At 37.9% G+C, this 25,111-nt stretch overlaps 1 protein-coding gene across 1 annotated transcript; it reads right to left on the bottom strand.

Moving 5' to 3' along the window:
- Positions 1 to 7,710: 7,710 nt before the first annotated feature.
- Positions 7,711 to 12,504, bottom strand: LOC146689020 (uncharacterized). Its single transcript, XM_085437014.1, has 13 exons — positions 12,279 to 12,504; positions 11,886 to 11,923; positions 11,500 to 11,584; positions 11,310 to 11,400; positions 11,084 to 11,172; positions 10,876 to 11,003; positions 10,730 to 10,781; positions 9,793 to 9,890; positions 9,556 to 9,691; positions 9,407 to 9,472; positions 9,173 to 9,219; positions 8,859 to 9,007; positions 7,711 to 8,140 (listed from the first exon to the last, which is right to left on the bottom strand). Exons 2-10 carry the CDS (start codon positions 11,908 to 11,910, stop codon positions 9,445 to 9,447), a joined length of 732 nt encoding a protein of 243 aa, XP_085293140.1. The 5' UTR covers positions 11,911 to 11,923; positions 12,279 to 12,504; the 3' UTR covers positions 7,711 to 8,140; positions 8,859 to 9,007; positions 9,173 to 9,219; positions 9,407 to 9,444.
- Between the last annotated feature and the right edge of the window lie 12,607 nt (positions 12,505 to 25,111).

Genomic DNA, 25,111 nt, shown 5'->3' with positions numbered 1-25,111 from the left:
TATAGTAACCTTGAAAACCAACAAACATTAGCTACCTAGCGAACTTTAATTAATATGTTCTAATTTTTGCCCTGACAGTGAAGACTTTCTTTTCTTCTCCCACCCAGAGTGGAGGATTATTGATCCATTAAGCGTGAAAAACTATGCAACTGACTTCACTTTGTGCATGTTACACATGGCTATTTTTGTAAGGGAAAGATCTAGCAGGTACTTTGCTGGTTACATGGTTGAAGTACTGTATCAGGGGCAGGAAATGGATTGCAAGTTCCTGAAACAAACAGTCTAGTCTGTTCACATATCTTTTTAAATGTGAACTAAATATTTATGGGTTTAAACCGTTGGGGAATTGATAGGTCATCTGCTCATAAATCTTCAGAAGTGGAAACTTCTGAAGGTGTGTCTCTGGACACCTGGTCCACCACTAAAAGATCCTCATCCTCGCTGGCTATCTGCCTGGTTCCTCATGATTGTCATCTTCACCACTGGCTCTCTGCCCAGCGGGCTGTGGTCATCAACAGGGAACCATGTATAGCTTTTAGCCTCCAGAGGTGTCCCGCCTCCCCAACTTGGCTCTGGGCCATCCACCATTGAGCATTTAATAGTTCTTTCATCTGCAAGTCCATTAGGATCTGCTTGGCTCAAGGTGATGTCAAATTTGTCATCAGATGGGGAGCACCTAGCTGACATCCTTGTGTCTTACAAAGAAATAGCTATATACATACACCCTTTAGACGGACTTTAAGGCAGTACAAAAGGAAGGATTACTTAGCCCTTGTGTCTCCAGCTCTCTGTGTCCTTGTCTGCAACAGATTATAGTAGCCACATAGGTTGGCTTAGTTAGAAAGCCGTTCAACCACACTGGCCTAAGATCCTTAGTTTTTAGTCTCTCTTTCCAAGATTTCGGACTCCTTCTGAAGCTTTGTTGCCATTTTCTAGGTTGTCCTTTACAAAATATATTTGTGATACTTTACAAACAGACATAATCCTGGAGAACAAATATATTTCTCTGGAAACACAATTTAGACTTTGGCTGAAACATAATTTTCAGGAGATATGACTGAGCGTTACTGTTATATTATGACCAGTGGCATTTTAAATTATAAATATATTACAGAGGCTTATGTGCACAAGCCATCAAAATATCTTTAGTGTTACATGTATAATCCTGTTTTGATGCAGAATTCAGTTGAAATCAGGCAAGAATGGGACTTTCTTTTATAATGCGTTCTTGTGAATTGATTGTGTATCGCATACATTTGATTTGGGTTCCAGTTCTTACTTCTGCAAGACAAAAGTCGTCCGCTGGCCTGGATTTAGAAAAGCATAGCAAAAACAATCTGCACCTCCTGCTTCAGATGCAATTTGTGTTTGTGTATTCAGAGGCTGCGGCGAGAGGCAGGACCTCGGCTCTTCCAGGGCACCCTGCAGGCTTGGCTGCTGGCATCAGCGAGGGAGTGCGGCCACTGCTGGGATGACGTGAACGCCAAACCGGAGTACATCACAGCTCGACTGGAGGTATGCGAGTCAGACCTTCTCAGGAGGGTTTCACTTTTCTCTCTTCTTTATAATCGACTCTTTTTCTCTCTCTCTCTTAGCTCCTTGTCTCAGAGTGGGAGGGATTTGAAGCACAAAGGGAGGAGCTTGTCGTTTGGTTGGCTGATATGGATGTCCACCTGAGTGAGGTTGACCAGCTGACAGGAAACACGTGGAAAAACTGAAACAACTGCAGGTGTGAGGTTGTTTTTATATAACATATATGTGATAATATATAAACGTCAGAGACATTGTCCTAAACTGGACTAATAAAGAACCATGAGTACAACATGAAACTTACCTTACATAACATGAAGCTGAAGTCCATTGATCATTTTAATAAAAAAAATTGTTGTTGAAATATTTTTACTGAACATGCAAATATCTTCTGATGAAAATGTGTTGATTTATTGGTCTGTTATGAAGCTATTGCTATTTCTAATGTGTTTTATCACTTTCTGATTTTTTATTAATTAAACAATACATGCATTAATTGTGTTATCTTAGTATAGTTTATATATATATATATATCTATTTATAGTCTAGTAAAAATGTTTAATTATTACTGTTTAAATGACTAATATGTGACATGTATTAGTTGTGATGTTGTGCTGAGGGTTAAAATGCCTTTTTGTCTTTTGGTATACTACGAAATGGCAATAAACCATTAAAATATCTCTATGTGCTTGTATTTATTTTACCCTACTCAAATTCAATTTAGGATACATTTTATTTTGAAAGATTTAAAATGGTGCTTTAAAGAACCACTCAAAAAAGGTTCTTTAAAATGTTTTTTTATAGAATGACCTTTTAAAAAATGGTTTTTCAAAGAACCATTTTTAAAAAGGTTTTTTCTTTGAAAAAGGTGCCCCAAAGAACCATTTCTTGATGGTTCTTTGTGGCACCAAAAAAGGTTCTTCTATGGCATCAGTCTAAAGAATCACTTTTGGTTCCAGTTGGCACCTTTATTTTTCTGAGTGCAAGTTGATTATTTCTGTTTTTTGGGCATGTCTTGTTGGATATAATGATTTTTCATGAAATGAATCTGTCAAGGGCAACGGGTTATTATTCACAGAATTGGTGCAGAAATCAGGTGTCTTTTCAGTATGTGTACAGCATAGAGAAAAGCTTTGTAACCAGAGAGTGTAACTCCCTGTCACTGACATGACCTAAAGTGATAGTTGCAGGGATTTCCTCTCACCTTCCTCATACTTCTAAGAGGTAGATTGACTGTTCTGACAGGTGGTGGTTTCTTTTTTTTCATTTGAGGATTTTGTCTCACGGAGAGCTGGAAATTGACAATCTTGTTGAGTAGTTGCACTAACGTTTGTGGTGAAGTTGTCAGTCTTCCTCTCAAGAATAAAGACCACGTGTGGCCACTTGAGCTGAACAAAATAGACTGCAGAGGCCAGTGACAAGGGGCTGAGGCTTTGTACTCTCTGAGAATCTACATGTTGACTTGATTTCTTTGAGATCCAAGCTGCTGCAGCGTGAAAGGGACAATGTCACCCATGTGGACCAAGTATGGCACTCAATTTCCCTCAAAGGATATCAAGAAAGATTTATCGAAGAACATCCATTTAAACGACATCCCACATAGCGAGGACAATGGGACAGTTTAGTAATTTATCTCCATGTGAGTTCTGCAGACAGTGAACCATGCACAACAGTTGCCGCATTTAGAGTCAAACAGTAGGTCATAGGTGTTAGCAGTGCAGTTTCTTTAGACAAAGCTCTCACGCAGTGAATTTGAATGGAGGGTGGAAGTTCCCTGGACCACGTATTGTACATGATTCACTGCATGTGGTGAGCACGCTACATACAGCTAGTGTTCTGCTAAAATAACCACTTGTGCTGCTATAATCACAGCGATGGATCACACATATCCCATTATGCAAACAAAGGCATTACCTAAACTAATTTGCACACTTATTAGCAAATTGCATCTGTCATATGAAAACACTGTAACTCCAGTTATACTGACTTTCATGTTTGATGATTTTTCAGAGGTATAGGTTTTATAGATTTTATATGCATTACAACTTAAAACTAATCTATTCAGATGGGCAATGTTTGATCTGTTCATTGTGACTGTTTTTCAATACCTCTATAAAGACTTCATGACTCTTGTCTCAAAAAATTGCTATATGAACAAATTTTACTTTATTAGTCACTTGTATTCCAAAACATATCAGAATATCCGAGCCAGTCCAAAACGAGTATATAACGACATATACTTAAATAAACTCCAATTCCAAAAAAGGAGGGATTCTCTAAATATATTAATACTAAGAACACAATGATTTGCAAATCTCGAACATATTTCATTTATGAGACATATGAACTCATTGAGACATTGAACTATTAGTTACTATTACTTTGATAGTGGTGTATCAAATGACGTCTCAAAAAAACTGAAATTCATTTTGAAAAACATGGGCGCCATCTCCTCTGGACTACAGAGGAAAGGGAATATCCAACTTATTATCAGTTCTCAGTTCAAAAGCCTGCATCTCTGATGGTATAGGGGTGCATAAGTGCCTATCACATAAATCACGATCATATAAACAATATACAGAGAGTCAATTAGAAAGAGGAAAACAAATAAAGAAATGTTATACAAAATTAAGCAAAATATACTCCAATTTCCCTCCATCTATACTTAGTTTAGATATTGAAAGGAGTGGGAATGTCATGATCATGTCTTAGAGAGGACCCAAATTCAGAGTGGAGCATGTAGCAAGGTTACATGACAATACAAAAATGAAAGGCAAAAGGAGACTAAATCTTTACTAACATGAAACTACACTGGGCAAAACCAGCACTAAGAACATGGACTATAGGTGTCCATGGAGGAAGAAGAACTGATGTTCTGGCACAAGGGAGACTGGGACCATACATGCACATCAGGATGATCAGGAAAGAGCACAGGAGGGACAAATCAGATGCAGGCTTGACACAAAGACCGGGATTATCAAACATGGAAACACACAACAGACTGGGGAGACAAAGGTTGAAAAACAGAATAACATGGGAACAGGTAAGGGAGACAGAACACAGAGATACAGGAGAAGAGGGAGCGAGAGAGAGAAAGAGAGGGCAAGAAACATGGAGAGTATTAAATATTGCTTCCACAGTGTCACTACACACACAGAAACCCAATTTTCCACACAAAGTTACAAAAACTGCTCAAATTGTAACCTTGTTCTCTCACTCAATGAACCATCAATGAACCCAGGAAAACTGTTTTCATCGACTCCTTCAGTTTCAACCCCATTTTGAATCTTTACAGATGTGTTATTTAAAAAACAACATTAAAAAAAACAACAGTCAACTCATTCAACAAATGCATCAAATCATTATCCGATCAGTATCATGCAGCAGTATCGTATCAATATTACTACAACTCCATCCCAATGACTTTTTAATCTCACCTTTCTGTCTCAATGAATCCAGCTTTTCTTCTCCTGGATCAGTGATTTTTTCCCACTAAATCTGGTCCAACAGTTACGAGAAACCATCCATATTATAATCCTCGTGTTTGTTACGATGAAATACTCGGATTCGTTGTTTTGGTATAGACCCACTTCTAATTACACTGACAAGTATGTCCTCCATCCTTTTAATAATATTTATATTATTGTTGAATGGTTTCTTATAATATTTCTTCTTCATAGATGTTATTATATAAATGAAATCATTTTTATATCTTATTTCAGCATCTTCAGGTTTTTGCCTATGAAATCTGTGTATAATGCATTTTTCTTTTTACATATATTTTGAAGACCAGTCCATGTATTTATGTTTTCTGCTATATTGGTGTACTGGGCAATTTATATTACACAATAATGTAAATATTTTAAGCAATTCTTCATATGCATCTCTGGCATCTTATTTCTGATATCATATTTCTCCACAGTTCTGTTTCATTTGTTGACTCCTCTAATCTTACTCATCTCTATCCATTTTTTCTGCCCAGTTTATTGATTTTTATAGTTCCTATCATATACTGTAAAAAGTGGAATATATCAATAATGAAGTCCACATACTGTAATATTTTCTGTTTTCTCAATTTCTTCCCCAATCAGACAGCACTGTTGGTCTATTCTTAGATCACAGTAACAGATGTGAGTGTTACAAAGCCACAAAGTTGTGCCTAAGGTTAGTTATACACACTCTTCAAGTCTGTGACCAATTTCTAACCGTAAGAACCCTGTGCATTCTGCTGGATGCTTTTTTTGAGCGAAGCGTCCTTGAGAGTACATTTTAGGACATCGTCAGGTATCAGACAAAAAATTGTCAGGTGTCAGTTGTCAAAAAAAAAAAAGTCAGGTATCAGACAAAAAATTGTCAGGTGTCAGACAAAAAATTGTCAGGTGTCAGAAAAAAAATTGTCAGGTGTCAGAAAAAAAGTTGTCAGGTGTCAGAACACAAGGTACCAGAGAGAAAATCTTCCTGCAGGTGGCGCTGTTGTCATGTCCCACCCGAATTGATTTCCAAATACGTCATCAACGTGTGACCGTGGGAGAGCGTAAGGTCATTGACCTCACCGGAGTTTTACCGTGGTTCAGGCTCCTAACGACACAAGGTAAGTTTAACTTTTTCTCCCCTTTGTTCATATTTTTGCCACAGTTGTGTTATATTAAGTTGCAGTTATGTTGTGAAAGTTACATATCAGAGACGGAAAGCCAGTTTTGTACGAAACCAAATCAGTACTATTTTTGTCTGGCTAATTCATTCTAGCTAGCGACAGTGGTGAAACGTGATTCAAATTTAAACTGTTCAGTAATTGTTTTGTATACATTTCAGCAAATGGACAAGCTGAAAGCTCACGAGCAGTTGCATTTGAATACTAATCCTATTTGAAGTAATACATTTCCAGTGGTAGACATGTTAGATTGTCACACCTGGCTATGCATTGTTTTATTAATATTATATATTGTCTTGATAGCTTGAAGGGGATGATGCCGGTTTCATATCACTGGACTTATCCATGGCAGTAGAGTACATCCATGCACAGAGAATCATTCACCAGGATATAAAGCCAGCAAATGTCATGGTAAGCCATATTGTATTTTTCTTTTTCTCCACTTTGTTTTTGAAGATCAAAATAAAAATAGTATATTATTTATTTAACTTTATTCTCTTCAGTCTATTAAACACTACATTTGAACAATGAGAAACTTTTCTGGCATATTCATATAAAGGATTTTTTTTTTAAAGTAAGAAGCCTTACATTGTTTCTTTAATAGTCCAATTTTTCTTTAATATGTTGGTTCTTGCACACCTACAAAATTCCCAAACATGTTGTAAGTTTAGGCTTTACAAACTGAAAGTTTCTATTCTTTTATTAGTCTGTACCACTTGCTTAAGTGGAATGGGGATTAAAAAATGCACAGGACTATAAAACCGGGTTGGATCATTAACCAATCTGTTAATTTTAATGTTGGGTATAATAAACAATCTCAGAATAAATCTGCAGTGATTGGGTGATCTGGGTGCTAAAAGCTTTGAGGGTTTTTTTTTTCCCCAATTATGAGCTGTGGTCTTTGGAATGACATTTTTGATAACATTTGTGAAATTTTAGACAACCTGGTAAGTTCTCATATGTATACCTTATAGGTTCACCACCCTTCTAAGAAGGCAGTCCTGACAGACTGGGGCATGGCAAACATAAGAGACACTGTGATGCTTCGTCAAGGGAGTAAGTTCACTGCCCAGGCTACTGGTCCAGCTGGTGGCACATATCTTTACATGGCCCCTGAATGCATACTGATGTTTGAAGAGGCCTCGTTCCAGACAGACATGTGGTCCCTCGGAGCCACATATCTGGAGATCCTGACGGGTTCCGCTCCGTGGATGGTTAAAAAACAAAGAGAACTGGCTGCACTAATGGCCACCAAAACCCCACCACATGCCCTATCACATCTCAGTGACAAAAACAGTTTTCTTGGTGGTTTGGTGAGCTATGACCCAGACTCAAGGCCTTCCGCATCTGATGTTGTTAAGTTTCTCAAGTCAGGCCTTGATCTTACGAGCCGATATGGCTACAAGTGGTAATGTTGCTACAGTCTGCAGTTCAAAAGTCTTTCAATGTGAATTATGTTCTACATTATTGTTAACAAAAGTTGTGGTAAATGAAACACTGAATCATTATGAAAGATGGCACCTTGTCAATTGTATTTCAACATTTTATTGTACATTTTGTTGGTCAGACAGTTTTCAAATTACCTGTTGATTTTAAACATGGATAAATAAATGTTAACAAACACTGTTGTATGATTTTATTGGTCATTGGAAATGTTTACTGGTGCACCTTCCATCCTCTCTCTCTTCAGAAAGATGTACATGTCATTTGCCTCGGCAAACGTAGAAAGTGTAGGAACTGCATTTCTGTTCATGGCAGTTGTGAGCTCTTGGACTAGCATGAGGTATGCAGCAAGGCAACCATCAGGTGTGCAGGGAAACTGGCTGTTTTCTAAAATGTTCTGGCACATGTCTCTGAATTCCTGGTTTGCTACCAGTGAAGGCTCTTCCCTCTCACAGATTAATTGCTTGGCATAGTCTAAAAGGTCTGGGTCAACAATGTGCAGCACATTGCCATATCCTGCGAATGAAAGACAATATTGAAAAGATGTTCACTTTGAATGTTAAAAATAAATGAATAATGACAAAGCTGTTCTAGAACCTGTATAAGAAGCAGTCAGTGTTTACAGATGTTATTACAGAAACTTAAAGATGGAAATATCACTCAAACATTTAGATAAATTTTTAGTTAAAGGTGTCAATATGAAGCCATTTTAGTATTGACAGTAGAAATTCAGAAATCTCTTATTGTACTACAAGTAGGCTTCTTCGGAAGACACAAAAGAGAAAGCACATTATAACAGTTTTACGCTCATTACACTGGCTTCCAGTATATTTTAGAAAATTCATTTAAAAATTTTAGTAATGACTTTCAATGCTCCGAATCGTGAAGCTCCTGCCTTAATTTCTGATCTTATAGAACCCCACGCTCCCTCTCCCAGCCTGTGATCATCTAATCAATGGCTGTTAGTAGTCCCACCAGAAGACCAGAGGCAAGAGATCTTCCAAAGCGGTGGCTCCCAGGTCATGGAATGCTCTGCCTCCATCATTACGTTTCCTTGATTGCATTTATTCTGTATGTTCGATTGTGCTGTTTTATGTTTATCTGTTTTATATTATTGTGAAGCCACTTTGTGGTTTTTATCCTGTGAAGAGTGCTATATCAAAGTAAAAGTAAACTAATGAAAGTTAAAAAACAAACAAAAAAATAAAACCCCACAGGCTTTCAAATGACATACCAGGAGGTGGTGAGGTAAACAGAAGGTCGGGTTTCCCAAATGGACCAGGTGCATTGCGTTGCTTGCGGATGTCATGGGTGTTCCAAACTGTTTGCTCCGTTTTTAAGTCTCTTTGAAGCAGTGGCAAGTGTGAGTACTGCAAGCAGTTGCTATGAAAAAGGAGAATTAAAAAATTAATATGTTCATCTGCTTCTTTGAGGTAGAATAAGTAAAAGCTAAATTTTAATCAGTACTCAAAAAACAAAGGCATTCCTAGACCACATACTTTCATACTGCTGCTTGATTATTTTTCATGTCTAAAAATATTGACTTACATGTGCACAGGATTGTCCAGTTCAAGGATCCCAGACTCCATCATGGCCTACGCATGTTGTTTTGAAAAAGACATAAGTTGTGAAGGTGAGAATTTCATTAGTGAAAAGGTACAGATGTACATAAACACAGATTCTGGCCTTGTGTTTTCAGATAAACTAATCCATCGTATGTTTAACGAAATTTGGATGGCTACTCTTTGTTAATAGGTTTTACAGGTGAAAGATTTGCTTTACCTCAAATGGTGTCAGCCATTTCTTAATCCATGTCCGCTTTAAAATACTGTTGAAACATTCAGCTCTCTAAACAACAGAAACATGACATTATCAGTTTTGTTGTCAGGTTGTTACTTTAGAAATAGTCATTTACCAGCTTAAAGACATACCTGGTTGTGCACTGATGTCCCCATTCTGAAGCACCTCCATGCCTGATTCCCAAGATCTCGCATGTGAAATGCCATCTGCATTTGACCCACAACAAGGTTCTCCTTTCCTCTGTCCCCCGAATCATTTGAGGACAGCCTAAAGACACAAACTGAAGATAATTAGTGAATGATGAAAAAATAAATTTATTAACAAAATGTAATCTTTTTTAACCCCCCATTTTTTAGTATATTGCATACCACCCTGTTCTTGAACAGCCTCAAAGAAGTATCTGGCCACAAAGTTTTGCTTGCGGTTGGATGTGCCCACCTTTAGCCATAGAACCTTCCTGGAAAATCTGAAAAGAAAGAAACAGAAAAGTGGCCACTTGTACATATGATTTAATCATGTTTTGGCACTATGTTTGGTTTTTGTTACATTCCCCAAGAGTATGCTGGTTTTCCATTGTATTATGTCTAGGCGTTGTTTCTGGTTCCTCCGGCCATTTTGACTGCCATAGTTGTGTAGGCTTACATGCCTTTGGAATTGAATGTGACTCTTGACTGTGTTCAGACTGACGCGAGGGGAGAGCTGCCTTTTGTTTTGTAATCCCTTGTATTCTCCTGTTTATGTGTTGGTTAGGTAGGTTATCGTAAATTGTACATTTTATTTTCTTTGGAGTTAAATTCTGTTTACTTTATATCAGGGATGTTTTGTTTGTTGTGTTGGTCTTGGCCCTCCCTGAAATTAACTGCCAGTCTGAAATGGAACTTTAAGACTAGCAGGAAATAAGCCTTTTAAAAACCGCCATCTTGAATCCTCCTTCACTATTCATACTTTATCTTGGTCCCTTAGGCCAGGCTTGGCCAAATCCAGACCTCGAGGGCCAGTGTCCTGCATGTTTTAGATATCACCCTGGGTAAACACACTTGAATAAAATGATTAGTTCATTACCAGGCCTCTGGAGAACTACAAAACATGTTGTGAGGGTAATTTAGCCATTTGAATCAGCTGTGGATCAAGGACACATCTAAAACCTGCAGGACACCGGCCCTCGAGGCCTGGACTTGCTCATCCCTGCCCTAGACTACTCAGGAGAGATAACACCTCAGTTTACCGCACATCCTTATCTTGAAGCAACTTTGTACTATCACTGAATATAATAAATTAAGTAGCGAATGCCATATTCAAACCTACCCATCAATCCCCAAATGTATCCACATTCCAAAGAACTTCAGTTTATCATTGCCTATATGAAACAACAAATAATAATTACAATTTGTTTCAACAGAAGTACCATCAAAACATGTTTGGAAGGTTAATTGAAAAGATAAAATAAATACCATCAATGTGCCGTGTGTCATTTGGACCACGGCTGATGTAATTCCGACAGGGAATTTTCTTCTTTCCAGGAGATCTCCTCTGAAGACCACTTGCATCCATATACCTCATTATATTCGCAACATCGTCTCTACAGTAACAATAGATTTTACTCTGAGCTCAACAGTAAAACAAGAGAACACTTGATCATATACACACTATTTAACCAACCTGTAACAAGGCCGCACTCCTCTGACATCCCTTACCCGCTTTACCATTGCCCTGATTCCTTGTTCAGGAGACCACTGTTTCATCTCACTCTAAAAAACAAACAAACAGACAATTGAATGTTTTTTTTTTTAAAATCACTACAGAAAATAACATTTGTTTCTACAATAGCTCATGACACAGACTTCAGGAAAATATATATTTTTTGCACTGATGTTTTAACGCTTACCTCCACAGCTTTGTGGATTTCAGTAAAAGGTCGTTGGGGGCATCTTCGCTTCAACCCTAGAAGTTTTAAAACTCGTCTCAGATGCCTCTCACTGTTAAAAGACAACACAGACTTACATTATATTAAATGCTAACTGCATGTTTTGTCATTTTAGAGAGTTGTCACGGAAACTGTTGAAATGCAGACTTACCTTATTTTATGCCCATATGAATTCAGTGCACAGCTGATTTCCTTTTGTTTTAAGCCTTTGTTGAACAATGTTATTATCATCATATCTTGAAAGGTTAAGTGTAACAACAACAGTCTAATTGATCACCCACCTCTTACACTGAACATAAGTAATTAACCAGTAAAGTACTAAATCTTTTTATGTGGCAATTACACTAAAAGCATCGTCTATTCAGTGCCCACAAATAAAACTTGTGTAGCAAAAAATACACTTCTTTGATATGAAAGAGGTGAACAGTAGTTAATAAATAAGTTGTACTTTAGTCATTTATTTTTAATGCTCTTTTTTTAATTAAAAAAAAAAATGTATTTTTGGTACAGTCATGGGAACCAGCCAGAGTCGGATACTCCTTTCATCATCGTCAGATGACATATTGCAGCAAAGTCTAAAAACAACAACAGAAAAAAACATATCGGGATCAAAAAATATCCCGACAGTAGCAATATAGAAAAGAGAAATAAAGAAAAAGAGCGACAGAAAGGATGCAGGCTGCTCGTGAGCTTTCAGCTTGTCCATTTGCTGAAATGTATACAAAACAATTACTGAACAGTTTAAATTTGAATCACGTTTCACCACTGTCGCTAGCTAGAATGAATTAGCCAGACAAAAATAGTACTGATTTGGTTTCGTACAAAACTGGCTTTCCGTCTCTGATATGTAACTTTCACAACATAACTGCAACTTAATATAACACAACTGTGGCAAAAATATGAACAAAAGGGAGAAAAAGTTAAACTTACCTTGTGTCGTTAGGAGCCTGAACCACGGTAAAACTCCGGTGAGGTCAATGACCTTACGCTCTCCCACGGTCACACGTTGATGACATATTTGGAAATCAATTCGGGTGGGACATGACAACAGCGCCACCTGCAGGAAGATTTTCTCTCTGGTACCTTGTGTTCTGATACCTGACAATTTTTTTTTTGACAACTGACACCTGACAATTTTTTTTCTGACACCTGACAACTTTTTTGTCTGACACCTGACAATTTTTTTTCTGATACCTGACTTTTTTTTTTTTTGACAACTGACACTTGACAATATTTTTTCTGACACCTGACAATTTTTTTTCTGATACCTGACAGTTTTTTTTCTGATACCTGACTTTTTTTTTTTTTGACAACTGACACTTGACAATATTTTTTCTGACACCTGACATTTTTTTTTCTGACACCTGACAATTTTTTTTCTGATACCTGACATTTTTTTTCTGACACCTGACAATTTTTTTTCTGATACCTGACAATTTTTTTTTTGACAACTGACACCTGACAATTTTTTGTCTGATACCTGACAATTTTTTTTTTGACAACTGACACCTGACAATTTTTTTTCTGATACCTGACTTTTTTTTTTTTTTGACAACTGACACCTGACAATTTTTTGTCTGATACCTGACGATGTCCTAAAATGTACACCGTATTAGAGGACAGAGTCATTTTACTAATTATCATGAAAATGCATTAGACATGAAAAAATACAATATTTTGTTTGTATAATAAGACAAAGACAATTGTCATATTAATATTAAAATAATCTATTATTTCGGATTGTGTATTTTGCGTGTTTTATGTTACTCTTGTTTTTACATTTTAAAGGCGGCCTTGAGGGTTCAAATGCACTGCAACTTAAGAAAAGACCAACAAAAGGACGCAAAAAACAACAGAAGCCTATTTAGTCCTTTACCAATTGTATATCTGCATTAGCTGATGCACTGTAAAAACACTTCTGTTGTGTTTTGTGCACTTTTGCAGCTGTTTTTTGTTTGCCGGTGTTTTCTTAAGTTGTGGTGTATTTGAACTCTCTGGGCCATCGTATCAAGCAAGTTTTATTGTATTTAAAATGGGCTACTAAAAAAGTAGCTTTGCCTCCATGTAATAAGGAAAAATCTCTCTGCCAGTAAACTGAATGTAATGTAATGATAAAGTCAATAGGTTGTTTCAGCATCTAATCAGATAATCTGCTCAGGGTATCCAGTTTATTGCAAGTCCGGCAGTGCAGAGCTACACACAGACACATACAAAATTAGGTAGTAGAATTATAGTAGGTGGATACTTCCAAGTACTGACTCTACCCCCCTCGAACTTACCTAATTTTCCTGGCAGAAACCCTGCTACTATGAAGGATACCTTCACTGCAGGTATGGATTTTCTGTTGCTGTTGCTGGCTTACTGTGTTTGCAATGTAACACACCACATGGAAGATGAATAAAATCTAAATTTTAGGTTAGACACAGACCATTTCATATCTGGAAGCCAAAAAAAATAATAATGTTTTAGAAGCAGGGAGTATTGCTGACAGTGAGCTCTTTCATATCTTTTCTTTTCCTCTCATTGTGGTGAAAAATAATATTCTCATGCTGGCCTAGAAAATTATTTCACACATAACTCCAAATGCAATTTCTTTTCTGATTTCTGAGTCTTAAGCAGTCTGTTAGATTTGTAAACCCGATGCATCCCACATCCAGGCATTTATTCCATCTTTTGCCAGTTCATTTAGCTGTGTGAGCCACACAGGCTTCACGGCTGCATCTGTCTCCATCTAGACCACCATATGCAGCTTTCTGTCATCTAAAAGGTGTGTTAGATTCTGAGGAAAGACAGCTGTGGGAGTGACTTTTTTTTTTGGGCAGCCGTGAGTAAAATGTCCTTCACTACTCGCTCTACTACATGCATCTGGTCACACTGGGAAAGAAAATAGACAGGACTTCTCTAGAGGAAGATAAAGTGATGTTCCCGGAGTCAAAGCATGTTTATGTGTGACTGACAGTGTGTGATACCATATTAATCCTAAACTATAATCAGTACTGGCACATAATGTGTTAAAATAGAGTTAAAATTCATTGCTGATGCTCCAGAATCGACGTGAATATGACCTTGAAATCTTTAGGAGTCAGCTGGCTGGTGCTGCCATTCCTCGATTTTCTTAAATGCTTTTGTGCATTTGCTTTAACTGCTTTATTATTTCACCTAGCGTTTAGGACATCCTTTTTATTACTATTTTTACTTTAACTATTTGAATGTGTTTTTGCCTTTTATAAATGGAGCTGCTTTATAAGAATTTGCCTCAACTATACCAATTTACAGCAGTGGTACCGGTCCGTGAGTCGTTTGGTACTGGGCCGCGAGAGTTGAGGCTCGGGTATGAAATTTATGGTTTTCAGGGTTTTTATTTATCATTATTTTTTTTAATCATTTTTATTGCTAACTCGGATTCCCTCAGTCTTTTCCTGTGTGTTATAAATAAATCTTCTTTTTTTTTTGGTACCAGTACTGGTTTTATTTTGTTGTATTTATCCGCGACACCTTAAAGGCTGGTCAATGAAAAAGTTGTCGGACATAAACCGGTCCATAGCACAAAAAAAAGGTTGGGGACCGCTGATTTAGAGCACTGCATGTAAAAAGCACAAAGGCATATGCTTCCAACTAGGGATGGAGGGGAAAAATCAGATGTAATTTGTTGTTAGAAAGAAACACACACACAAATAAATATTACTCAGCTGGAGGACAAAAAGAGAAATGTCTCTGATAAACTCATGATACCTAAAAAAAATAGGGAGAGATGGGTTCTTATAGTCATGTTAAAAAGAGAACTTTCTTATGCAGTCCCGTGAAAAACAGACTTGAATTACATCCTTAATGTACTTTAAGGCTAGAGTTATGAGAGAAAGCAGCAGCCAGCAGGTGCTACTCAGATGCACTTGCTAACATGTACATTCATTATTCTTTGGAGTGTGGGAGGAGCCATATACACAGGGAGGACAGGCAAACTGCAAACAGTCTCCAGCCGAGTCCGACCAACAGATTTGAGACTACTACTAACACTGAGCTGCAGCTTCATGTACATAAAGAAAGTAATAATGATAACAGCTATATTGAAGATTCTCTGACAAAATAAAATAATGTGTATCTGTTTATTAATTTTACTGTTACTCAGAAATGCTTTCACAAAAAAGATCCAGTGATCGAAATCACAGCAGAACACCAGTTTGAAATTCTGCTAAAGAAAAGAAAAGTACAGTGTGAGCAAATGTTCTTATCAGCGCTCAGCCAATTCTAGTTAGAAAGAATAAAATGAAATGGAAATTCATGCCTACAGGAAACAAGAGTTGTAACAGAGAGTAACAACCGTAATAACTTTATGAATTTTCCACACATTTTACTTCAACTGTTAATGGAAGATTGGTTAAGAGCTTTTCTTTGAACGGAAAAAATAAAAGCAAGTTCACTGAGTCATGGAGAGGTGAATCTTAGGGCAGCCTGAGTGTTTTCAGCTTGGAGAGGAGATTAAATTCCCTTCTGCCAATATTAAAGGCTCATCTGAGGTTTTGGAGCGATTGGCACATAGACTGTTGGATTTCATCATGACAGTCTGGTGGAAATAAGGTTACAGCCTCCGTATTGTCTTCTTTCAGCTGTGGCTATCTTATTGCATCTTTGGCTGACACATGGAGCGTCAGTCTGCTCAATGCCTGCGTGTCTCAGGACCAAGGGGAAAAAAGTTTTGAGTACAAGCTGTTAAAAAGTTGCTGCTTGTTTGTAGTGAAAGTGCACATTATTTGAAATGTAAGATCCTTTATATGTCTTTTAAAATAATACAATATGGAACCCAAGAAGAACTGAAGAATTACAGACTTTCGCCAGACAGCTTAAAGTTACACAGCATAAAAGAAGTTCCACTCTTGAATTAACTGTTAAATATCTAGATTGTACACAAGGTGCGCCACTCCAATAACTGTAAAACACTAGTATTATGACAAATACACAACTGAAGAGTTTATTCAGATACCTCTCCAGTGAGTCTCTTTCTGCAGACAGACTCTGATTCGAACGTCTTTGTCAGGGAGCGGCTGTGTGTAGGCAGGCGAGGACCCAAATGCTGGACTCAAAACACACGGGGTTAAACACAAAAACACGGGTTGAGAGACCCAGGATCCTGACAGTCTTAGCCTGGAAGTGAATTTTATGGCTTCCTTGTTTTGTTTGGCAGCCTTGGGGAGGCTGCACCTGCTCAGAACCAACCTACCTAACTGTAATGGAGGACCAGTACAAGCAGAAGCTTTACTGGAGATCTATAGAATTATAAACATGCACCTGTACGCAATGTAGCACTGCAATGTTGCCAAGTGCAGTCCACGACAGTGGTTCTGGAGTCTTTCACACTAAGAAAGCTTTGTTGCAGAGGCAGCTCACTTACACAAAGTTCTGCTGTAACACCTGCCTGGCCAGCATACCAGTGGGGAAACACAAGGATTGGACTGTTCGAGAGACAAATAAATAGATCAATTTGTGGGCTACTTATTTTTTATTATGCAATGTATTTTATGGTAAACTAGATAGAAATGGATTTCATTTTATTTAAATGTCACATGACAATACTGGACAGTTCAAGGACTTGGTAAAATGAGTAGTTTGTCATATTCTGTTGGAGTTTATAAAAATGGACAAGCAGGACTGATTATATCAGCTTTTATACATGTAAAAAGAGCAGTAAACCTCAGGAGCCACACAGGTCAGGCAATCACAGTGAGGAAGTTGTTTGTCCTCACTGCAGCATTCTAACATGATTAGCATTTACAATAAAGTAATCATAATGTATACAATTTCAAGGAAGAATCATGGACTGGTTCATTAGAAGGCTAGATGTTGTAGAGCGTTGTATGGAGAAAAAAGAAGAAACGTGTCCTAAAGCTGATATATTTCTGGATATGGTTTCTTTAATTTTATTTTCAGAGTCAACAAAATCAGAAAATAAGGTCAGGGTCAAAATCCCAGCCAACCTAGGTACTCGTGTCCCCCAAGGCCTAATATATTGTTGTGAAGACAATCCATACTGATTTTACTGAATTGACCTTGAGCTTGTCCCGATTTTCACCAAACTTAAATTAGCTTGAGTTGCTATCGGTATCTACCATCACTCAAAATTTGAAAATGATATCTCGAAAACTGTGGATGCTAGGCTGCTAACAAACAGACAGACAGACATGGGGAGACAATGACATATTCCCTTCCTTCGTGGGGATAACAGCAAGGACAGGAATGCATGGCTAACTTACCACGATGATTTTGCATATTGCCACATTTATTTTAATTAATGTTGAATCCCTGGTAACAGCTGGATGATGAAAAAATTGCAAAAGTATGTTTATGTGCTAATATAGAAGTTTTGAATAAATACACAGATGGAGCTTGCTGTTTCCATGGGGCCTTACAATATAGGCATATTTTTAAAATCAAGTAATATATGAGTAGTCATTTTCCACTTAATTATCCTATTAGTTGTTAGAAGTTGTGGCAGGTTACCTCTGAACAAAATTCATTTTGTTCTTGGAAACTGGCATGAAGATGTTGGCACTCATAGTCAAAAAGGTTAGTCTACATTGTCTTGAAAGTGTTTGACATGATGCACCCTGCAGGCAGTCTTTATTTGCTCACAAGTTATAAACTCTGTTGTAATAACTGTGGACATAATTGTGTTTGCTCTTGGATATTTGTGAAAGAAACTGGGCTGCAGGGTGTACTGACGCCTGGCTGGGTGAAGAAATAGTGGGGTAACTTCAAGCAAAAGTAGGTTGGTAAGACAATTTTCACAATAGCAAGTCTTAGAGACACTTATTTTAATGTTTAATATTTATTCTTTTATGTTTTGTAGCACTTAAGCTGTCCCCAGTTAGGGATTAGTTCTCAGGGTGGTGAGGCAACAGCAGCACCATGGAAATGCCATGGATGAGGCAATAGGTGGCAGGCCATCCATAACACCTCATGTCCTTATTGCCTCATCCTGCAGGGATGCTGCTGTATCCTCAGCAGCCTCAACCACTGGCAGAAGGCATAAGAGGGGAACGAGAAGGAAAAAAGAGACGGAGGATAGACGTCCTCGGGCACAAGGGAGTCTGAGGAGACCGAAAGAGAAAGAATTGACACTGTTAATGATAATGTTTTGTTTATGATTATATAATTTCAATCTTCCAATCATCGCTGTGACTGCCATTATGTAGAATGCAGGGTCAGGATATTTTGCCCACGGAAGTAATAGCACTTCAAATTGACAATAAACTCCAGCAACCAGTACAGGTTTATGTAAGAAGTAATTTCATATTATAGTCAAAAATGATACTTTGCATTAACATAAATATCATGTATTCTACAGAACTGTATTTAGACATACTTTTCTGTCCTTACACAAATTATACTCAGACTATATATTAAATTATATTACTATAACTTTAAACGTTACCATATGGAACAACAACAAATTATGCCATTAATGTTAAACTGTCATTATGGGCTTCCAAGAAAACGAAACGCCAGGTGTTCATCATCCCGAACACGTGTTTCCTTTTTCTCTCCCTGCACCTGCTCTGGGTTCTGCATGGGCTCACAGTCCAAGTTATCTCATAAAATACTGATTAAGCTGTTTAATGTAAGCTCAGCTGTTCTGGCCATCATGACCAACAACAATATCCGCAAATAGCCTGTGATCAAAGATGGCATACATAATTTATAGGTGTTTTTTCTCTGATTGAATCAACTGCCACACTGAATTTTTGTTTTTACACCAGTGATTTCTTAAGTTTCAGTGCATTTGAACTCTCAGGTCCACTGTACGTTTTCCAATGTCATTATGTTTCATCCTATCACTGTATGACATTCTATAGGGTTTCAGTCCTAGTGGGTGTGGGGCTAATGTCACGCTGGACAAAAAGTGGTGCACCGTCATCCAATATTAGCAGCTAATATAAAAAAAAAACAATACAAAAAAAAACTGAATAGGCTTTAAAAAGTTTCTTTGCACCACTGTTCTTCGATTGTGCAGGTGCAACTACTAAGCTGATAACTCTATATAGGACTAGCCTTGTATTTTCCCTCTAAATCCCTTAGACACCAGCCCAATTTTGGCAGCTGCACAAAGTCTAAGAATGAGAATTTTTTCCTGCTGAATAGGAGTCTGGGTTGAATTGTTTCTTTGGTGAGACCTGGACACACGGGTGTATTATTCTGAATAGAGATCCTGTTACACCAGGGGATCACATGCTTGGCAGGATGGCCAGCATGAAAAGACTCTTGGTTGTTTGTGAGCAGAAAGCCCCTAGCAACAGCATTCCCCTAGAGAAGAAACTGGCAGGGCACTGCAAAACAGTCAGGCCACTACGTCCTGATAGTGCTTATATGATCTATAGAATTATAAACATGCACCTGTACGGATGTGGATAACAAAACACTTCAACAACCCCGGTTTCAAAAAAGGTAGTTGCTGTGTAAAATGTACATAAAACACAATCCAGTGGTTTGCAAAAACCCAGAAAGCACATCGATTTTTTAAACTGATGTTTAACTATTTCATAAAATGAATTAATATTAGCCCGTTTTGAGTTTGATGGTAGCAACTTGTCTCAAAAAATCTACTTCTGTTCAATATTAGAAGGTAAGTATTTGGTCACCTCAAACAAGGAAAATCTCTGGCTCTCACAGACCTGTAACGTCTTCTGTAAGAAGCTTTTCTGTCCCCCACTCGTTACCTGTATGAATGGCACCTGTTTGAACTCATCATCTGTATAAAAGACACCTGTCCACAGCCTCAAACAGTCAGACTCCAAACTTCGCCATGGCCAAGACCAAAGAGCTTTCGAAGGACACCAGGAAAAGTATTGTAGACCTGCACCAGACTGGGAAGAGTGAATCTACAATAGGCAAGCAGCTTGGTGTGAAAAAATCAACTGTGGGAGCAATCATCAGAAAATGGAAGACATACAAGACCACTGATAATCTCCCTTGATCTGGGGCTCCAAGCAAGATCTCATCCCATGGGGTCAAAATGATCATGAGAACGGTGATCAAAGATCCCAGAACCACACGGGGGGACCTGGTGAATGACCTGCAGAGAGCTGGGACCAAAGTAACAAAGGTCACCATCAGTAACACACTACAACGGCAGGGAATCAAATCCCGCAGTGCCAGACGTGTTCCGCTGCTGAAGCCAGTGCATGTCCAGGCCCGTCTGAAGTTTGCCAGAGAGCACATGGATGATACAGCAGAGGATTGGGAGAATGTCATGTGGTCAGATGAAACCAAAGTAGAACTTTTTGGTATAAACTCAACTCGTCGTGTTTGGAGGAAGAAGAATACTGAGTTGCATCCCAAGAACACCATACCTACTGTGAAGCATGGGGGTGGAAACATCATGCTATGGGGCTGTTTTTCTGCCAAGGGGACAGGACGACTGATCCGTGTTAAGGACAGAATGAATGGGGCCATGTATCGTGAGATTTTGAGCCAAAACCTCCTTCCATCAGTGAGAACTTTGAAGATGAAACGAGGCTGGGTCTTCCAACATGACAATGATCCAAAACACACCGCCCGGGCAACAAAGGAGTGGCTCCGTAAGAAGCATTTGAAAGTCCTGGAGTGGCCTAGCCAGTCTCCAGACCTCAACCCCATAGAAAATCGGTGGCGGGAGTTGAAAGTCCGTGTTGCTCGGCGACAGCCCCAAAACATCACTGCTCTCGAGAAGATCTGCATGGAGGAATGGGCCAAAATACCAGCTACTGTGTGTGCAAACCTGGTAAAGACCTATAGTAAACGTTTGACCTCTGTTATTGCCAACAAAGGTTATGTTACAAAGTATTGAGTTGTATTTTTGTTATTGACCAAATACTTATTTTCCACCCTGATTTACAAATAAATTCTTTACAAATCCTACCATGTGGATTCATGGATTTTTTTTTTCACATTCTGTCTCTCACAGTTGAAGTGTACCTCTGGTGCAAATTACTGACCTCTGTCATCATTTTAAGTGGGGGAACTTGCACAATCGGTGGCTGACTAAATACTTTTTTGCCCCACTGTATGCATCAAAATAGATGAAGAGCAATGCTTAGAACAGTTTAAAAAGTCTTTTTTGTCGTCAAGAAACTGAGATGATATTTTTGTCAGTCAAGCTGATGATTGTCCAACTACCAGATCCATGTACTGCTAGATAACTTTAGAGCTCACGTATGTAAGCCTTTAGACTTTTATAATACAAATGAAAAACCTGAACAACACAAGTAATTTGGTAATATTTAGCTATACTTGGTGACTTTTTTGACTGACATAAATATGGCAGCACTGAAATCCAGATTTGTAAAAATACACTCCCTCCCATTTGAAGCAAAACTGACATATTTCCACGCTGCCTTCTTTCCCATGTAAACAGACTATGGGTGAAACGACTGTCACTTTCAGAGAGTCTTTAATAGTTGATATAACTGTGATCATGATCATGAACACACTTTGACGACAAGACTGCACTTGTATCTTGTATATTTGCCAAACTAACAGAAAAAATAGAAACTTGAGGAAACCAAACCAGGAAAATGTTAAAAAAAAGAAAAAGCTGTTAAGGAAAACATGAACCAAATAAGCTAAAGCACAGAAAAAGAGGGAAGGCGCATAGACTAAAAAACCTCAGGGAAAGAAGGGTAATAAAAAGTTAATGTTGGTATTCTGAACACAGAAAATGTTTTTAGCATGTACATTTTAATCAGAGTAATTTCATCAAAGCTAATAATTCTCATCATAAGCGCTGATCATAAAAGTATGGTGAGTTTTAGGTTATTACTTCTGATTGCCCAGGCACACAATTGACATTTTTTAAGAAATACAAACCTGAAACATGCACAGCTCTTTGCTATTAAATTTATGGAAATGGGTGCATGATCTAGTGTCCTTGTACAATACAAATATTAGTTTTAAAAATACTCCAGTAAAAGTTGAATTACTGGTTCAATGTATTTACTCAAGTGAAAAAAGTACAGGCTCTGAAATGTATTCAAAACAATTAAGTAAATAGTAGCTCTCTGGAGGATGTTTCTACCAGCTGGTTTTGTGCAAAGCTAACTAAGCCTTGTGCTACAATAATGTATCAATATAAAAATATAAGAAGATGGGAATACAAACTTAATTCTAATAGTACTCAACTTGAATCTGAAGAAAAATCTCAATTTTCTGTTGCCTATGTTGGAGTGTGACTGCCTCGAAACAGGAAAATGAGTACAGTCAGGGGTTAAAGTGGGAGTCAGCAGGTGGGGGAACCCTAAAATCAGTAGTAGTAGCACAGCATGGAGAAGAATCACAAACATTCCAACTGAGAACTCAGTTAGATTTTCTCAGTGTACAGGGTGTGATCAGCTGATCTGGGCTACTGGGCTGGATGTACACAACTGAATTCCCCAAGATGTTGTCCTGATTTCCATCCTCTACACTGACAGTATACTGACTTTATCTAGATGTTATAAAGTTGGTATGAAGGTAGAATTCAGTCAATTAATCTCAGCATCATCAGCATCATATCAAAGGGCAGCAACAATGAGTTTTATGTTAACAAACCAAGGATTCACTCTCTGTCTCTTTAGTAGTAAGTTCGCTGTTTGAGTAGCTGCACTGAAACAGGAAAATCCAACTGTTAGTTGTAATATGGTTTTGTAAAGCACTTTATGAATGAGGACTGTTTGAGCCAGGTGACAGGTGGTTCACCGGGCCGACAGAAACATGTTTTTCCTTCTCTGGCTCCCTTCCCTGGCAGTGTACCGAGTGGTGCAATCAAATAATGTGATCAGCGCTATTAAATGAAATAGAATAACATTTCTCTTCGCAAGCTAATCCAACAGCCCACTACATGCACATCACACCACAAATATAACTAAGTTCGGGAATCTCATCAGCACATCTGCAGGGAAAGTAGGTTAATGTGTGTGAAGGAAAAAACAGCAGAGGCTCCAAGAAAGAGATGCCAAACTTTTTGGAGATCTTTGTTTTTTCCTCACATCATCTCACTGACTGGATTACTTCATATTAGAAATGACCCAGCCTGGTCAGTAAAATGGGAGTGTGGACTGCAGCTTGTCAGTCTGGTGGCTCAAACAGGCTCTCTTCAACACAGTCCTCATTTATAAAGTACTTTGCAAACCCGAACATTATGGCTAACAGCTGGATTTTCCTGTCTAAGTGCAGCTAGCTTACTGCTAAAGAGAGAGCAAATGACAGTATATCCTCGGTTTGTTTACATGGAACTCATTGTTGCAGCCAGGGCTCACACAAATGTGACTGATTTTTAATTTTAGTTTTGTTATCGATTCTTATTGTCACTAGTTCAGCTTACATGAGTGTATGTTAGGTCAGCTGCAACCAAACAACCACATGACGTCACATTCAGTATTGACAGAAGACGATGCTAAACATTTTTTAAAACTTTATTTCTTGAATTTGCATTTATATTGTATTTACAAAATACCACGGTTTTTGACTTGGTCCTATCATTTTATTTTGTTGCATTTATCTGCGACACCTTAAAGGCCGGTCTGTGAAAATATTGTCTGACATTAAACCGGTCCGTGCCGCAAAAAAGGTTGGCGACCACTGGCCTAATTTAAAACTGTGTGAAAGCTTTCATCAATCTATACCCCAACAAGTTAAAGATGAGTTTTGCTGATTGCAAAATTTTTTATTCATTCAAGTTTTTCATAGATATAACATTAGATAATATAAAATAATATATATCATTAGACGATATGCTACAATAACAGTGTTGTTATAATCTCTATATATGTCATCTAGCTTTAACATACATACACCTGGCAAATATTCATTTTTATTTATTGAGAGTCTGTCTCCTTCATTCAACATATTTATGTACCCACCACTGCATCTGCACTCAGCTCAGAATGAATATGAACCTCTGATGATAAATGTCATTTAGCATTGAGCGTGTGTCACTGTGTGGATACAAAGCAGTTTCTTCCCATGTTGTTTTCCTAGAAAGTAAAATATCTATTTTTGAATTAGTCAAACTTAATGAAATGAAACACTGTAAATAATTTACTGTGAACAGCAAAGATGTAAGGCAGTGACGATAGGATTGACTAAAATTAATATGATCAAGTTTGACCTGACACAACCGACATAGATCAGCATTGAGTAAATTAACTCTTTATAGTAAAGACGCAACTTCGGCATCATCTCAGACCACTGACAGCTTCACTGCCTGTTCTCTTTACGGCACGATCAGAGGAATATTTATGACTTTTCTTCCTTACCCCTATCAAAATGAACAACTACAAAGTGAAACTGACTTACCTCGGGGTATCTAAACCTTCTCCAGAGACTTAATCTTTCATCTCTTAAATGATGAATCACTTGGACAAAGATGTTGTCACTTATATGCTAAATGTTTGCATACAAAATGACTGATGATGTTAAAATTTATACGCTCACAAAAACACTGCCAGAAAATCCCAGAGGGATCGTGTTGTAGTTGAGTCTATGTCACTTTTCACCGCTGTTGCTGTGCTGCTATAGCCATCCACAGCGTTTCCTTCACAGGCACAGACACTTGTGAGACAGGTAGCTGATGCAGGAAGAAACTAGAAATTGAAAAATGTAAAATCCTTATTTTCAAAACTTGTACTCATAATCCCTGACTTCAAGTAAACCCATATGGAAAAGATATATATAAATCTTATAAAGTTTGTATCTGTCTTGTGTGAAACTTGTATGAAAAGCATACAAGAGTGAAAACAGATATAAGATCCCTTGAA

The sequence above is a fragment of the Copadichromis virginalis genome, linkage group LG17 (genome assembly GCF_057382275.1).
Source record: "Copadichromis virginalis isolate Kocher_CV1m ecotype Utaka linkage group LG17, C_Virginalis_male_GT1.1, whole genome shotgun sequence".
Classification (NCBI taxonomy): domain Eukaryota; kingdom Metazoa; phylum Chordata; class Actinopteri; order Cichliformes; family Cichlidae; genus Copadichromis; species Copadichromis virginalis.
Note: the sequence above shows the minus strand (reverse complement) of the source record. Positions and strands in the feature narration are given on the sequence as shown.